Source organism: Aethalodelphis obliquidens, unplaced genomic scaffold, assembly GCF_003676395.1.
Source record: "Aethalodelphis obliquidens isolate GAN/ISIS:26980383/991018 unplaced genomic scaffold, ASM367639v1 scaffold1, whole genome shotgun sequence".
In the NCBI taxonomy this organism is placed as follows: Eukaryota; Metazoa; Chordata; class Mammalia; order Artiodactyla; family Delphinidae; genus Aethalodelphis; species Aethalodelphis obliquidens.
Window position 1 is genome coordinate 65,436,705 of NW_020837945.1, and position 16,794 is coordinate 65,453,498.

At 44.4% G+C, this 16,794-nt stretch overlaps 1 protein-coding gene across 6 annotated transcripts in view; it reads left to right on the forward strand.

Moving 5' to 3' along the window:
* The window catches only part of PLA1A (phospholipase A1 member A), a 38,903-nt gene that overhangs the window by 368 nt on the left and 21,741 nt on the right, over positions 1 to 16,794 (forward strand). For 2 of the 6 annotated variants that reach the window (XM_027105571.1, XM_027105606.1), the window contains exons 1-5: positions 4,511 to 4,835; positions 12,552 to 12,753; positions 14,774 to 14,951; positions 15,477 to 15,585; positions 16,613 to 16,714. In XM_027105571.1, the coding sequence (XP_026961372.1) occupies positions 4,763 to 4,835; positions 12,552 to 12,753; positions 14,774 to 14,951; positions 15,477 to 15,585; positions 16,613 to 16,714 (664 nt within the window). In that variant the 5' untranslated portion in view covers positions 4,511 to 4,762. Of the gene's footprint in view, positions 1 to 4,510; positions 4,836 to 12,551; positions 12,754 to 14,773; positions 14,952 to 15,476; positions 15,586 to 16,612; positions 16,715 to 16,794 lie in introns of those variants that run through there. The other 4 variants (XM_027105561.1, XM_027105597.1, XM_027105580.1 and 1 more) reach the window with 4 other exon arrangements.

The window sequence follows — 16,794 nt, forward strand, 5'->3', positions numbered from 1 at the left end:
GTGTGTGTGTGTGTGTGTGTGTGTGTGTGTGTGTGTGTGTGTGTGTGTGAGAGAGAGAGAGAGAGACAGAGAGAGAGAGAGGACGGAGGACAAGAATGAACAGAGGAAAGAGACAACAGACTTAATTATATGCATAATGTTAGAGTAAATTTAAAAGATGACCTGAATGACAGTATGAACTTGTTATGCTAATCAAGTTAACATCTGTGTTCTGAAAAACAGAATAAGTCATGAGTAACATTACAGGGATTAATGGTATTTTTTGACCTGCTAAATGATGGTACTTCATTTGCTTGCTTTGGTACCTAAGATTGCTAGATGTTACTGGAAGTCTTGGCAATATATACGTTTTTAAGATCTGCATTGGCCTCATCTGCCCTTCTCCAAGCTTCTTCAACCACACATTCTCCACTTCCTCTTCTGTCTCCACCTCTCCAGGGCAAGTAAATGTGCATCTTTTTAAAACAGCCAGAGCTACTGGGGATGGTGAGGGAGGGAGTAGAGACTCTGATGATTTCACTCACAGTCAACCATCCCAGTGGATCAGCTCCTCAAGGAATGGGGTCTGGTTAAGGACCCAGGGGTCATCTAGGCATGGCAGAGAGGGCCATCAGTCTTGCCATCATTTTCTCATCCCTGGGGTTTCGGTTTGGGGATATTGACACCTAGGGAGTTGGTGAGACTCTCTCCTTTGGGGAAGGAAAGACAAGAGGAGGAAGAAAGAGTTGCTGTGCGTCAGGCAGTTTACTAGAGCTTGTTAACAGGTGAAGAACTGGGGCTCAGAGAAGCTGCCATCCAGCTGAAGTCACACGGCTGGGGTGAGATGGAGCTGGAGTTTAACCCAGGTCTGCTTGTCTCCAATCCTACCACACTCTAATTGTTGGCTATAATTAGAAAATGTTTCCTTAGACAAAGCCAAAATGAAACCCAGGAGTGAGATGGTGCTGGCAGCAGCCTGTGGCCTCTCTCCACCTTCCCACAGCTATGAGGTGACATCGAAAGGAAAGATGGTGGTGGGTTTGAGATGCACGTTGGGGGCAGGGGTAGGAGTGGGCAGAGCTGAGCCTAGCTGAACCCGTGGAATGGGCAGATGGGTCACTTCCAGCCAGTTTCTTCCACCACTTAGAAGGCACAACAAGGGGACCCCCGGGGTGTCCTCTTCCTTCGAGCTTCTCGGGGAATCGCCCTACAGTACTGCACACCCAGCAACAAGCTCTCAAGGTTCACAAGTCATTTTACTTTGAAGTTAGGAGATCTCAGGGAGCAAAAACTAAACCATAGAATTTGGCATCAAACTGTCATTTAAAAGCTGCAATTTTCAGTCTTTCTCAAAATTTGGAGGCCTGGAGACACCTGTGATACATTTTCCTGACAAGTGTAAAGCAAGGGTCTACCTTTTCTTCCAAGGAAAACAGAGACAATATAGACAGCTTTAAAATGAAAGCAAAGTTATGTGGTTTGGGGCACAAAGGGCATGAAGTATTCTCTTTACAAGAGTTTAGATGGCCTTATGCTCGTGTATTATGGTTTGTTCTGAGAATGGGTGTGTATGTGCGTGCACGCCTGTGCACGCACGTGTATACACATGCAGTACATATGGAGCACCAGGAGTGGAGGCTCCAAAATCATGGTCTTCACCTCAAATTGGAAAGGAACCTGGCAAAAGTTCAGACTTCCTGAAAATCGAGTAGGATAGGGGCTTGAGCCATCTTGGGCTGTGCACTAAAATTTCATGAGAAGTTCTACTGGGTTTCTATGCACCCTTAAAAAACAAATGAGGCAGGTGGAAAGAATTTTGTTTAGTGTGAAAAGCAAGGTGCAGAGGGTTTGTGTAGTGGGTCAGCAAGCGTGTAAAAAGTTCAGAAAGGATGGGATAGAATAAACTGGTGAGGCTCAGAATTATAATTTCCTAAGATGATTTTATATTAGTTAGTATGTTAGTTTATATTCCCCCCACTCCCAACCCCACCCCTAAACTGAAGGCCATGCTTCTATACATGTGTGCATGCACTCATGCACACACACATAAAGGCTTATTCATTTATGGAACTGTCAGCCCGGGATCCTGAAGGAAGGTGAGGAAGCTGGGAATCTGAGCTGAGAACAGGCAGGCAGGAAAGGCCGAAAGAGATTCTATGGATTCCAGGGGTTGTAGCCAGTAGCTTCCTCTCTTCCCCTCTACTCCCTTCTCTTTCTCTCCTCCCTTTCTTTCAAAACAAGTGTTTAATGAGCACCTATTATGTGCCAAGCACAGTTCTAGACAGCAGGCACGCAACAGGGAGCCCTGAGCAATGAGCACTGGATATTGAACCCAGTGTCCTTGGTCTCTTGCTTGCCTCCCTGTGCTCCTAGATCCTAGGCAAGTAAAGCCATCTGACTCCACTGCACCGTGGGGGCCTCGGTGTGGTCTTGGGATCAGACCCCTTCCCACCACCCTCTCTAAATGAGCACACCATACCAGAGGTACCATGCCTTTCCTTAGCAAAGATTGAGCACTGGCTGTGTGGCAGGCACTGTGCTAGGCGCTGGGGACACCTCGCTGAACAAAAGAGACCAGAATTTTGCCCTCCCGAGGCTGACATTCTCCCTGGGGGAGACGGACCATATACACTGATTATAAGGTGGTGTTCCCTACCAGTGTCTCCTGTAGAAAGATCTCTATCCTCACCTTCTAAAACACGTCACCTCACTTTCCAGGAGGACCTCGCTTTCTTGGCCCCCTGAAGCAGGGCTCCCCAGGTCTCTGGCCTCTGTGAGCTTTTAGTTTCCTCACTGGTGAAACGGAGGTGGCTGTGGTTAGAATTAACAGAAGACTAGTGGCTCTGGCATGCATACAGTCATCTGCGGAGCCTGCTAGAACTGCAGAGTCTGGGGCCCAACCCCAAGGAGTCTCATTCAGTGTGTCTGGCTTGGGCCCAGTGGTCTGCCCCCTGTCCCCTGGGTGATTCTGAGGCAGGTGGTCTGGCCCAGGACCACTCCAGCCCCACGTGGAGAGCACTGCCCCAGACGATGAATGTGACAGGGAGGGCACTCTCTACAAGTCAGCTGTGTTGATGTTGCACAGGGAACACTGTGCTGGAAAAGCTGGAATGACTGGCCTGATGCGCCAGCTCTGGGTGTGATGGAGTGGCCAGGAGAATGCAGTCCTCGGTCTCCTGCTGTGAGGAACCTAATTGACTGATGGTCCTGGTTGCTGCCCTTCTGGATCTAGCCTCGTCTTTGTGCTGAGACTGCCCCCAGCTAGTGACTGAGCAGGGCAAGGCTGCTAACACAGCTCATTTTCACAAGAGACTTCAGCTTGAGGCTTCCCCACTGCTTTGGCCAGGACATTCCAGGAACTGCGTGGTGTTCTGGGGCTTCCTGTGCAATCCTCTTTCCTTCTCCCTGTCCTGCGCAGGTGTCAGCCCTGCAGCAGGGTCTAAAGGGTCTCCCTACTGTCTTCAGCTCCCCTTTTTATTCGTCACAGGTCTTGTCCCTGATAAATCTCTTGCACATCTAGTCCCATCCTGGCTTATTTTCTCTGAGGACCTGGTGGACCTCTACACCTGGCTTGGTCTCTGACGTCAGAAGAGCCTTCAGTAGTGCCGTTCCTGGTGGCAATAGCACCTGATCAGTGGCATCATGTGCAGGAGGGGAAGCAAGGGCTGGCCCCTCCAAAATCAGTTTACCCCTGTCTTGGGCAGACCTGGCACGGCTTGGTGCAGTGGTTGGTGCCGCCTGTTGGCACAGTGGTTCAGAGCATGGCCTCGGGAGCTAGGTTGTCCTGCTTCAAACCCCAGCTCTGCATGAGCTTGTGCAAGGTACTTAACCCCTCTATACCCTGAAGCTGTATGTAGATAGTACTCCCCTCACAGAGCTATGGTCCAGAAAGTTCCATACTGCCCTGTTGGTGGGTTCTCTGCCTCACAGCAATGTGCTGCAATTAAGGAGAGCTGGGCAAGTATGGTGGCTCCCCCTTCCCCTGACCCATCTAGAACTAGCGCTCTGTGGTTTCTGCCACTCCTTTGGGTGAAGAGGCCACGCGGTATACTGGAAACACCCTGGTTCCAGGCCAGCTCTGCCACTTCCAGCAGAAGGGTCTCCATAGTTCATTTTCATTCTCTATTTCTTTGTTTCTTATCAGTGAATTCAAGACACTGAATGACTCTTCTTAGAGGTTGGACTTCTAGCCCCAAGATTCTATCAAAGGATATAGTACTCTCAGAGGCCAACTTCATCTTCTTTCGTTATTTCCGTTAAATGTGCATGAAACATATTAATACATTGTTGGCTCAGCTCTGTGCTGGGCACTGGGGACTCAAAAATGAAAAGAGAAGGCCTTTGCCCTCAAGCCACTCAGAGTCCTCCTAGGGGGCAAACACGTCCACAGATGACTCTGGGACAATGTGGGTTTGTGATCCCCCAGAGATGAAAGACTTCTGCCTTGGTTTTAACTAACATTTTATAATGGGAAGTGGGAGAGGTGCAGGAAATAGTTTCCTGATGATGTTTGGTTCAGAGAGGAAGGGCAATGTGTTTCATTGTCCCCTGCTTTAAAAAAAAGAAAAGAAAAAAGTATATTTCATTTCATTGAGAAGAAGAAACAGAAAAACTGGGGAAGTTAGACAAATAGGGAGAGACCTGTTACAGGTCATGAGGCCAGTTAATGATTAGTGAGACCCGAGTGGGCGTTTAGTGTTCAAAACTGTGAGAGCCTGGGTTATGAGATCTCTTTGTCATTAGGGGTCGGCTTCACCCCAGCTCTGAGACTTCCAGCTCAACGATGGCCCCAGACCCCCGGGAGGGCTGCTTCTGGTCATGGGGGCTTCTTCTGTGGCTCAGTGTTGGAAGTACAGGTAAGTCGGCGCTGGGGCCTTGGGTGGGACTTCTTTCGGTCAATAATTCTATTTTTTCAAGCCATCTATTTATGTAGTGCTAACCTTTGGAAGGTCCCCTAAAAGCCCTCTCCTGAGATGTATTTAAAAGAGGGAGAAAAAAACCTTCAATCATAATGGGAATGACAGCACTTTCTTAAGTCACAAAGATTGAACTTCCTCTAGTTGTTTTACTCATTTTTCTAAAATCTGCGTTACTCCTTTTCACCTCGCACAAGCCAGGAAGAGTATAAAAAAATAAAATGTGATTAATTCCAAAACATGATTCATTTTCCCCCTGTAAATATCCATTGTTCCAAGATATATTTAATTTTAAAATTTAAAATTTCCAAACTAACAACAAGTTTGTCATTGAGATCGTTAGAGGTCCTTTCTGTTCTTGCCGACCCAGCTCAAGTTCAGGCTTGTCATCCCTCTTGGCAGTACTATGATAACTAGTCCTGTTCACCACAGATAACCAATGACCTTTAGCACAGTTTCCCTCAGATGCCATTTGCACGGTGCCTTACCCAGCGAAAACCCCACCCACCACTCTCCCTTGCTTAATATAGCAAATCTAAACCCTCTTATGGCGTAGAGCATCTCGGAAGAGTAAAATCCCCTCCTCTGACCAGCAGTGGCATCACCCTTGGAAAGCTCCCTTCCCTCTACCCCCAACAGCAGACTGCCTTTGTGTCATGTCCACAAGACATTTAATTCTCATTCCCCAGCTTTAGGGTGTGTCATTCTTTATGCCTGTAGTTGCTCACACTACCTTTTTGTTCATTTCTGCCCTTCATGTCTTCCAAGAAGGCCTCCATGATTCATACTTTCCTTGCAACACCACAGGCCCCTGCTCACCCCTTCCCTGCATCAACGGTTGGCGTTGAAAAGGTGCTACTTAGCTTCACATGTGCTTTCTCCTAACGCAATCATTTATCTGAGTGCATGTGTGTATGTGTGCGTGTGTGTATGTAAAGTAACCATATATCTTGTTTTATGAAGTGGCTGTTTATACACTATATACTAGATCTAAAAGGATTTATATCTTACACATTTTTGATAAATGTGAGAAAAACTGCCCTGCAAAGAAGTTATAACTGTTGATTTGCACGTGAGCACGTCTGTTTTCCCACCCTCTCCAACAACACTTTGTATTATCAAATGTTTTTCATATTGTCAATCTCATAGAAAAAATAGTATTACACTGTTGTCTTAATTTTTATTTCGTATTGTGATTTGTGCTTCTGGTGTCTTGTTTAATCAATCTTCTTATAAAAATAATCTTTCATATTTTCTTCTAAGCTCTATGGGTTTAGATGAAGATCACCAGGGACAAATCTTGTGGTCATGGGGTATTGTTTTTTTCCTACTCCTGTGGGGTATTTTTTAATATGATGTTGAATTTTATTTGCCAACATTTATTTTTATTTTTGTATATATTTTTATTATTTTGTATATTTGTTCATAAAGGAAATTTATGTATCATTTTTTTTTCTTGTATTGCCCTTCTCTGGTCTTGATACTAAGATGATTATAACCACATAAAATAAGTTTCTGTTCTATGAAACAGTTTTATATAAGATAAAGGTTACTTGTAATTTAGAGGTTTGGTGGAGTTCTCAAATAAAACCATCTGGCTCTAGCGTATTTTAGGGCCAGAGAAGACTCTTGATTACCAGTTTGATTTTTTCTTTTTTTGGTGCTAGTAGGTTTATTTGGATTTTTATTTCTTCTTGAGTCAGGTTTCAGGAAATTATATTTTTCATTGCTTTTAAATTTTCCAATGCATTTGTCTGGGAATTTTTAAGAATATCTTTTATACTTAATGTTCTGCAGTTTTACTATCATCTGCCTATTTGTATAGATTTATTTCCTTTTTATCTTGCTCATTACCCTGAGTATAACTTGTGATTAGAGAACTCATATCTTTTTTCAGTTATGGAAAATTCTTAGCAATTACCTTTTCAAAATATTGTTTCTTCTCCTATTCTCTTCCTTTAGAGAACAACTACTAGTTAAATGTTGGAGCCTCTCCATCTATTGTCCATACTTTTTAACTGCACTTTCATATTAAAAAGCCTCTTTTACTTCTTCTTTACTAGACATTATAGCATTGATTCCATTTTTATTTCCATGACTATCTTTTTCATTTCCTTTTTCTAATTAGCTTTTTACTATATATCTTATCATTTATGCCCATTTTTATTTCATAATTTCTTATGCTCTGTCTTTATTTTCATCCTTGTATATTCTCAGCATACTTATTTTAAAGCTTTGTCAAAGATTTTTAAAACTTTATTTCACCTGGAATGAATTCATCATCCACTTATTGGCTTTATCGACTATCTGTGTAAACATTTGATTACTTTATATATTTGTTTTCAACCTTTTTAAAAAGTAAATTAGTTACTGAAGTACAACATACATACAGAAAGGTACACAGGTTAATGAATTTTCAGAATGATTTCACCTGTGTAACCATTATTCAGATCAAGAAATAAAATGTTACCAAATTCTTAAAACCCATTCCCTGTATCCCATCTTACTCACTACTGCCCCAAAGATAACTCTTATCTTGACTTCTGACACAATAGATAAGTTTCATTTTAATTTTCAATGAAAAGTTTGTTTTCAGTCTCTCTCTTCATCTCTCTGTCTCCCCACCCGAGCCCCCATCTTTGCCCTCTCTCCTCCAGAAAGGTGCGTTGTCTCAGCTCCTGTGAGTGAGGCCTTGTCTTTCCATTCTGTCTCCCTAAATAAAGCTGTAGCCCCAGTAAAAAGTCAATAGCTGTTTTTGTTTGTATGGTTTTTGTTGTTAGCTTCCTTTCCTAAGTTGGGGAGCCCCTCTCCAATGCTGGCTACCACTGGTGGGTCTTCCACACCTGACTTGGAGCACTTTGGGACCCCGCTTACCTCACAAAACTGAATTCTTACAACCACTGTCTTCTCTCAGACCTGGAACCCATCACCATTTTGCAATTCTATTCTTGTTCCTGTTTTGGAGATATTATTTTTATATTTGAGATTGTCTATGTCTTTTTCTCTCTCTCTTTTGGATATTCATCTGTCACTACTCTTTGACTAAAGTGGTGCTTGGAGGGATGGGGTATCTGAGCATGATTCACTGTGCCACATTCCATAGTCTTGAATGACGGACAGTTCAATCCTATTGTCCGCAAATATCGGCAATTTTTTCTCCCCCTTTTCAAACCTTATAATTTTTATCCTGTTTTATTGTCTTGTTTTACTAGCAAGGACTAGAACTTCCAGTCCAATATTTAATAGAAGCACTAATAGCAGACATTCTCATTTGTTCCCAGTTCTGAATGGAATGCTTCTAATATTTCACCAATAACTATAATCATTGCTATAGGCTTTGGGTAGGTACCCTTCCTTCCTTATGTTAAGGAGTGTTGGGTATTGAATTTATCGTGTGTTTTTTCCCTACATCTATTGAGTTGAGCATATGGTATTTTTCTTTAATTTGTTCATATGTGAATTACATTGATACATTTTCTAATGTTAAACCATCTTTTCATTTTTCGGATTAAACCCTGCTTGGCCATGATGTATACTTGTTACCCTTGAAGGATTTGACATTTTATCTAGGATTTTTATGTCTGTGTGTAATAGTGAAACTGGCCTTTAGTTTTTCCTTTCTCCTTCTTTCCTTGTCCAGTTTTGACATTTTGGCTATTTTCATAGAATGAGTTTGGATTCTTTCTCCCCTTTTCTATTCTCCGGAACAGTATGTGTAAGATAGGAATTGAAGGATTGTTAGAATTTCTCTGTGAAATCTGTCCTGATAGAGGTTTTTGATGAATAGATTTAAAACTACTGTTTCAATTCCTTTATACTACAGTTTTACATTTGATTTTCTGTTTTTTCTTTCTTGACTAAGTTTTAGTAAGCTATAGTTTTCTAGGGGATTATCAATTTTCTAGGAAAATATCTATTTTTTAACTGTTGGATGGGTATAAACATGCTATTTTGTGGTTTAAAAAATCTACTGGGCTTACATCCCCTTTTAATTCTCTATATTGTTTATTTGTGACTTCCCCCTTTTTTTCTTACTCTATTATCAAAAGTACATCTAGTTTTTTTTTTTTTTTAAGTACATCTAGTTTATTATTCTTTCCAGAGAACTACCTTTTGGTGTTTATTGTGTGTGGCAGGTTCTATTCTAGGCAGTAGAGTGAACAGAATGGATAAAAATCCCTTCCTTCTTTGAAAGTATCTTCTAATGTGGGGAAATTAATAAACAATACATTTAATAATAAACTGGTAAATAAAAAATCTTCATTAGGTGATGATTGCTATAAAAATAAACAGATCAGGTTAAAGAAAATTGAGAGAACGGAGGTGAGGCACATAGGCAGATTGCAATTTTAAATAGAGGGTTAGGGACTTCCTTGGTGGTCCAGTGGCTAAGATTCCACACTTACAATGCAGGGGGCCTGGGTTCGATCCCTCGTCAGGGAACTAGATCCCACATGCCGCAACTAAGACCCGGAGTAGCCAAATAAATAATAAATATAATAGGGGGTTAGAGGAAAGAAGATGACATTTGACAAGCAAAGACTTAAAGGAGGAGAGGGAATTAGTCACATGGATGTCCAGAGAAAGACACTTTGGGCAGAAGGAATGGCTAGTGCAAAGACCCTCAGGTGGGAACCTGTCTAGAGAGAGGAAGAGCTAGGAGGACTGGCTGGAACAGAGGAAGCAATAGTCAGACAGGCAAAGGGCTCCCCAAGGGGATGGTCTAAGATATTTAGGGCTTTCTTCCACTGTTAGGACTTTGGATTTTATTCTGAGTGAAATGCCTTGGTGGCTTTTGCACAGAGATGTGACATGATTTGATTTACTTTTCTACTACTGTGTTGCAAATAGACTGAAGGGGGACAAGAATGAAGGCAGGAAAAGCATTACAGGCTACATAATTTTGAGAGATGATGGTGGCTTAAACCAAGGTGGTGCCAGTGTAGGTAGTGAGAATGGTTTAATTCTGAATATTGTGTTCTGAGGATTTACTCACCATTGTACGGGGGTGGCAGAAAACAAAGTGTCAAAGATTCCTCCAGGAAGGTCGGCCTGAGCAACTGCATGGACTGAGCAGCTACTGATGCTGTTCATATTCATTGTTTTATTTAATTACAACTACTTCCTTTTTTTCTTTTAAAGATTTAATTTTATTTATTTTTGGCTGCATTGGGTCTTCATTGCTGTGCGCGGGCTTTCTATAGTTGCGGCGAATGGGGGCTACTTTTTGTTGTTGTGCACGGGCTTCTCATTGTGGTGGCTTCTCTTGCTGCGGAGCACAGGCTCTAGCCGTGTGGGCTTCAGTAGTTGTGGCTCTTGGGCTCTAGACAGCAGGCTCAGTAGCTGTGGCACACGGGCTTAGTTGCTCCATGGCATGTGGGATCTTCCCGGACCAGGGTTCAAACCTGTGTCCCCTGCACTGGCCGGCAGATTTTTTTTTTTTAATCCACTGCGCCACTAGGGAAGTCCCTTAACTATTTCCTTTATATTTCTTTCCCTACATTTTATTTGGTGTTGCTGTATTATTCTTTTTCAGCTTTCTGAGTTATAAGATTAATTTACCTAATCTGTGTCTTTCCCCATTTTCCCCTGATATTTACATTTATGGTTATAGATATCAGCCTAGTACTGTTTTAGCTACTTTAACTCAAGTTTTGATATTGTATTGGTTTTATTGTTATTTAGTTTTTAATATTATCTAGTCTCCATTGTGATTATTCTTTAACTCATTCATTACTTAAAAGGGAATTTTAAAACCTCCAAATATGTCTTTAAATAACTTTTGTTACTGATTTGTAATTTTATTACATCTTATTTAGATAACGTTGTCTGGAATATATTGATTCTGCGATGCTTGTTGGGCCTTGCTCTGTGACATACTATGCTTATTTAAAAGGACTCTTAATTCTCTGTCTGATGGATGCAAACTTCCCTACATGACCAATAGAGCAAATGTATTCATGTATGTGGTTCAAGTCTCATGCTCAAGCAGAGTCCTTTCACCTTTTCTTCAAAGAGTTGGGGGAAGGCAGATGAAGTAGTCGTCAGGCATCGTTCTCTCTTGTGTTCCATGGGGGCTCAAGTTGCCACAGGCTGAGGAGCCTGGGGGCCTGCACAGTCATAGTGGGCTTCATCGCTGGGGTGTCCAAGACCTGGCTGCTCAGAAGGGAGATACAAGGGGCCTCAGGGACCAGGTCTGGGGCTTAGGTGCAGAGCTGAGGAAACCGCTGTCAGCACTCTCTAAGGGTGCGGTTCCCACAATCTGCTCACAGTTCCACAGCCCAGCACACCCCAGATCCACTTGCTTGTTGTACATGTGCTCCCCCGTTACCTCTGAAGGCAGATAACCATTCCAGAAACCTGAAATAGCTGTCTTCCTCGTGAAGAGCCCTGCACAAATCAGTCTGCAACCTGGACCTGTCTTCTGATTCCACAGATAGTTTTGTCCCATGGCAGGAATGTGAGGTAGCTGCTAACAGCACCAGGACTTCGGGGCTGGGGGCCCAGTGCGACAGTGTGTGCCCTGCTGCCCCAGCCGGTCTCTTTCTGTAAGACCAACTGGGTGTCAGGTGCCCCCCTTCTTTATCACAGGCGTGAGGGTGGGCTGTTGGGTATTGAAGATAGGCCAGATTTTTAGCTCCCTGGGAAGCAGGAGTTTCATGCTGTTGTTTCGGTTCAGTATTGCAGAAGGCCTTTCAGTGAACTTGACCATAAAATATCCCGTTTAAACGTACCTGTTGGAAGGCACTGTAGAATACATACAGCTCATTAAGGGTCCTCTCTACCATCTGGCTGGGCAGCCATGTGCTGGGTGCTGGAAGGCTCTGGAGTGGCTCTGGACTGCTCATAAGGAAAAGAAGTGATGAGGCTGGAGGGGGCAGTTTGAAACCCTCTGGAATGGGGTGCTCAGACCAGAATGAGCCTAGTCCCCAGGGCAACTGCTCATTTCATAGCCCAGAAAACTGTATTATTTAGCTAGGACTGCTGTAACAAAATGCCTGGGTGGCTTAAACAACAGAAGTTTATCATCTCCCAGTTCTGGAGGCTGGAAGTCTGAGATTAAGGTGGCAGTAGGGTTTGTTCCTTCTGAGGGCTGTGAGTGAAGGAGCCATTCCAGGCCTCTCTCTTTGGCTTGTAGATGGCTGTCTACTCCATGTGTCTTCACATCATCTTTCTTCTCTGTGACCAAATTGCCTCTTCTTATTAGGACACCAGTCATATTGAATAAGGGTCCACCCTAAAGGCTTCATTTCAATGTAATTACCTCTGTAGGGACCCTATCTCCAAATATAGTCACATTCTGAGGTATGAGGGGTTAGGACTTCAACACATGAATTTATGCAGGTGTCGGGGGACTCAGTTTAGCCCATGACAATATCCATTTCACCATGGCCTTTAATCTTCTCTAGCTGAGCAATATTCATATTCTTCTCTGGTATTTTATCTTTATACATGAAAAATATACACAGACTTTGGTTACAGAAGTGATGCCTTTAATAAATGAGTCTGATTATTACACTTGCTGATTTATGATGAATGCCTATAAGCCCTTGTTTCTCTCTTCCTTTCAAGAACACCTTTTTTCCTTTTAAGAACAGATGACCTCACCTTGGATGTTTCTTGGGTTTTTATTTGTTTGTTTGTTTTTTCCTCTAGGAGATGCACCTCCTACCCCACAGACAAAGTGCACGGACTTCCAGAATGCTAATCTTCTCCAAGGCACCAATCTCAAAGCCCACTTTCTCCTCTTCACCCCTTCTGATCCTCTCTGTGGGCAGCTCGTGGAAGAAAGTAGTGACATCCGGAACTTGGGGTTCAATGCCACTCTAGGAACCAAGCTAGTTATCCATGGATTCAGGTGGGAGCCAACCAACCAATAGGATCACCTCAGCTAAGAGCTAGAAAGTGACCATAATGCCATAGGAAGTTAGTGGGGAGCAAAAGGAGAAATGGATTTACTGCCTGTCACAGGTCCCATTGCTCACCTCCTGCTGACTTTGAAGATGTCTCATAGCAGCTTGAACACACATTCTGTTGTTCTTTCTTGTTGGTCACATACGTTACTCCTCTGCTAACTGTAAATATGTGTGACCCTGGACACACTCTCCAACTGTAAATATGTGTGAGCCTGGGCAAGTCACTTTAGCACACGGAGCCTCGGTTTCCATATCTGAATAAAAGGGAAGTTGTAGAGATGGTCTCAGTGATCCCTTCCTCCCTGAAGTGTGGGTTGCATGATTCATCTCAGCCAGTGAGGTCGTAAACTTTGTGCAATCACTCAGGGGTAACATCGTGGTGTTTTTATCCAGGGTTTTTTTGGGTTTTTTGCAGTACGTGGGCCTCTCACTGTTGTGGCCTCTCCCATTGCGGAGCACAGGCTCCAGACGCACAGGCTCAGCGGCCATGGTTCACGGTCCCAGCCGCTCCACGGCATGTGGGATCTTCCTGGACCGGGGCACGAACCCGTGTCCCCTGCATCAGCAGGCGGACTCTCAACCATTGCACCACCAGGGAAGCCCTTATCCAGGGTTTTATCTCCTCTTCTTCTCTTCTTCCTGGGTTTCATGACCTAAGAAACTTCCACTTCCATCACTCCCAGAGGTTAGCGTTTCTCAGGCGCTACACACTTCTTCAACTTCTTTGAGGCCCTGCAGGCCAAATTTTGTTGTAATGCATAGTCTCTGAGTCCCAATTTAATCACCACCCTTCCTTCCAACATCTTCTCTCCAAAGCTCACTGAGAATACCGGAAACAGAAAAAAGTTGGTGAGAGGAGAGAGGGAGAGAACATGGTGAAAGAGTAGCACTATGGAGCAGCTGGAGTTGGGGGCCCTGATGAAGAGGTGGACAGCGGGGCACTGCACAAAGGGTCACCATTTCCTCATCTCTGGGTTCTCTTTGCCTCTCCAGTCCCTCACTCCAGGTCCCAGCCACATCCTCCCTCAGGCATCCCTTCTCTCTCTTGTGCCGAAGTCTCTTCTCCGGCAAATCTTGCATTCAGCCACTACCCAAGGCTGAGTGTGTGCCCTCAACCCAGAGATAGCTAGTGGAGCTGAAGAGCTCAGCAGCATCACTATGCTGCCCGCTCCCAGATGCCCCAAAGCCACGTTCCCTGGCATACACCCAGTCTGGGCTCCCCTGTCCACGCAAGCAAGCTCTGGGCCATTGAGAAAACTTCTTCCCCATTCCCAATCTCTTGGGAAAGCTCTCTGAAATTTTTCCTATTCTTCTTTTCCTAGAAAAGTCCTATTATACTCTAAGTTCCAGAAGGATAAGGAATATATCTTATTTTTCTTTATTTCTCACAAAGCACCTAGCATACTGCCTGGCCCATTTGTTGAATGAAGGAAAGAGTGAATGAATGAATGAGTAAATGAAAACATCCTCAAGGAAAGTGCCTATACTATAGAATGAAAATTAAGATTGCAAATCTTAACTCTAATACACAAAGCTATCTTTTCTTTCCCATGAGTAACACAAGCAGGGTCAGTGCAGTGGTTTGTGTGGACTATGCATTACACAGAGGTACCTGACTGAGGGCCAAGGGCTGAACTCTGACCTGAGCTCTGAGCCCTGGCCTCAGGCTACATCCACCTGGAACAAAGGTACTCTTTTATAATTTACACACAGGCTCCACACGTGCAGTCAGGAGCCCTGCTAACTTTGAGATTATGTCCTCCTTATGCTCAAAATGTTGTAGGATTTAGTGCCCATAGCCCCCACCCCCCCACCCTCCCCACCCCCAACCCCCGCCCCCCACCCCTTACTTGTGACTTTCTCTGGGTTTGTTCTATTTATAGAAATGTCATTGTAATTTCCATGACAATGGATGCTGGCTGGGAAGATAATTTTCCTATCTTTTCTTGGCCCCCCATCTAGGGCTTTAGGAACAAAGCCTTCCTGGATTGACAAATTCATCAGTGCCCTTCTGCAGGCAGCAGACGCTAACGTGATCGCTGTGGACTGGGTTTATGGCTCTACAGGTGTCTACTTCTCAGCCGTGGAAAATGTGGTTAAGCTGGGACTCGAGATCTCCCGTTTCCTCCGTAAGCTCCTGGTAGGTGTAGAAGAGCTTAGGGTGAGTTCTGGCTGCTTACGGGGGAGCAAGGGGTCAGAAAGAAGGAAGTGACATGTGAGAAGGAGCTTTAGGTGGAAGCAGAGCCACCCAGTAGTCTGTGGGTCTTCGGTTCAAATCTCAACCTAGCCGCTTACAGTGCTGACCTTGGGCAGGTTTTTGAACCTCTCTGAGCCTCCCGCTTGCTCCTCTGTAAAACATGCCACTGCATGTTACATCAGAGGTGCCAATGGCTGACTCTTCTAGGTCCTCAAGAGGAAATGGCCATGGTCATGCCTCACATACGTTGGACACCAATGGGAAAGTGAGTGGGTTGTCAAGGTGGGGAGCCCAGGGAGAGGGCAAGTGATTAACAGGGTGAGATTCTGCACTTTTTCCCAAAGCACGTGTGGCTGGTGTGTCATGCCCAAGACCTTCTGCTTCTGATGCCTCAGGGCAAAGTGTTATCCTTGTAAGGCCAGGGGCTGCTGTGACACAAATGTAACTCACTGTAAATACCCGTTCTAGGTGCTGGGTGTGTCAGAGTCCTCAATCCACATCATTGGTGTCAGCCTGGGGGCCCATGTGGGGGGCATGGTAGGACATTTCTACAAAGGCCAGCTGGGACAGATCACAGGTAACATTCTTCCCTGCCCATCCTCTCAGGTTGAGAGAGAGAGAGAGAGAGAGAGATCGTGACCTGGAAGAGCCTTTGCTAAGGCAGGCAGAGGGAAGTGTTGGGCCTTTGTTCTTATGATCAAGTCATTGATCACCACTGAAATTTACTTATTGTGGCCCTTTTGGATAAAATGGTATTGTGTTGTTATTGCATGATCTCTAATGTCAGTGTTAGAGGCCATGTATTTCTTTCTGAGCCTCAGTTTCTACAACTGTAAAATGGGTTGTAACAGCTCATATATCCTTGGCCCACTATGGAAATCACCTGTAGACAGTTTTGCTAAATACTTGCAAAGTGCTGAGAACTTTATGCTTCAGGAGCTACCCTCAATCAATAAGGGACCAGAGCTGTGTGGTAAATACCCTGGCTTCCTGACACTTCATTGAGACAATTCTGAGTCATGTTCTACAGAGTCCTTCAGAGGGACCCCAGTGGGATGAGACCCAAAGAGATAATCTATTCATTAAAATTTTCTTTCGTTCTCTGACTCGTTTTTCCACTCCCTCACTATGCTTTCTGTGATTTTCTCCCAAATAAGCTACTTGCACTTTAAATCCTTGTCTCACAGTCTGCTTTTTGGGAGGAAGAGGAAAAGGGATCCAAGCTAAGGCCTGGGGAGAGTAATATTTACTTTGCTCTGTTGTTGTAAGGACTAGAAAGTGTGGAAGTGCCCAGCACAAGGCCTGGCACATAGTAACTACTCAAAAAATTATAGCCATTGTTATTACTACCTGAGGATTAATAATACTGACATTAATCCTTACCAAATGGTTGGTGTTAGCAAGCACATTTCAGAGCCAGAGAAACTGGGTCATTGAGAGGTTAGAGACAACAGAGTAGAGCTTCCTGGGAAAGGTGGTCCTGAGCTAGTTCTCTTGCCCTTGGGTCCTTGTTGGGGGACTCTGATCCGAACCGGAAGGGTTGCCCATGTAGGTGTGCAGTGGGTCCATGGGGCTTCCTGTGGCTGACATGTCTGTCCTTGCAGGCCTGGACCCTGCTGGACCGGAGTACACAAGAGCCAGCCTGGAGGAGCGCCTGGACCCTGGGGACGCCCTCTTTGTGGAAGCCATCCACACAGACACGGACAGTGAGCTGGGGTGGGGGAATGAGCACAGGGCAGAGGCCAGGAGTCTGGTATTTCTCTGTGTGGTCCTGGGAGGAGACCCT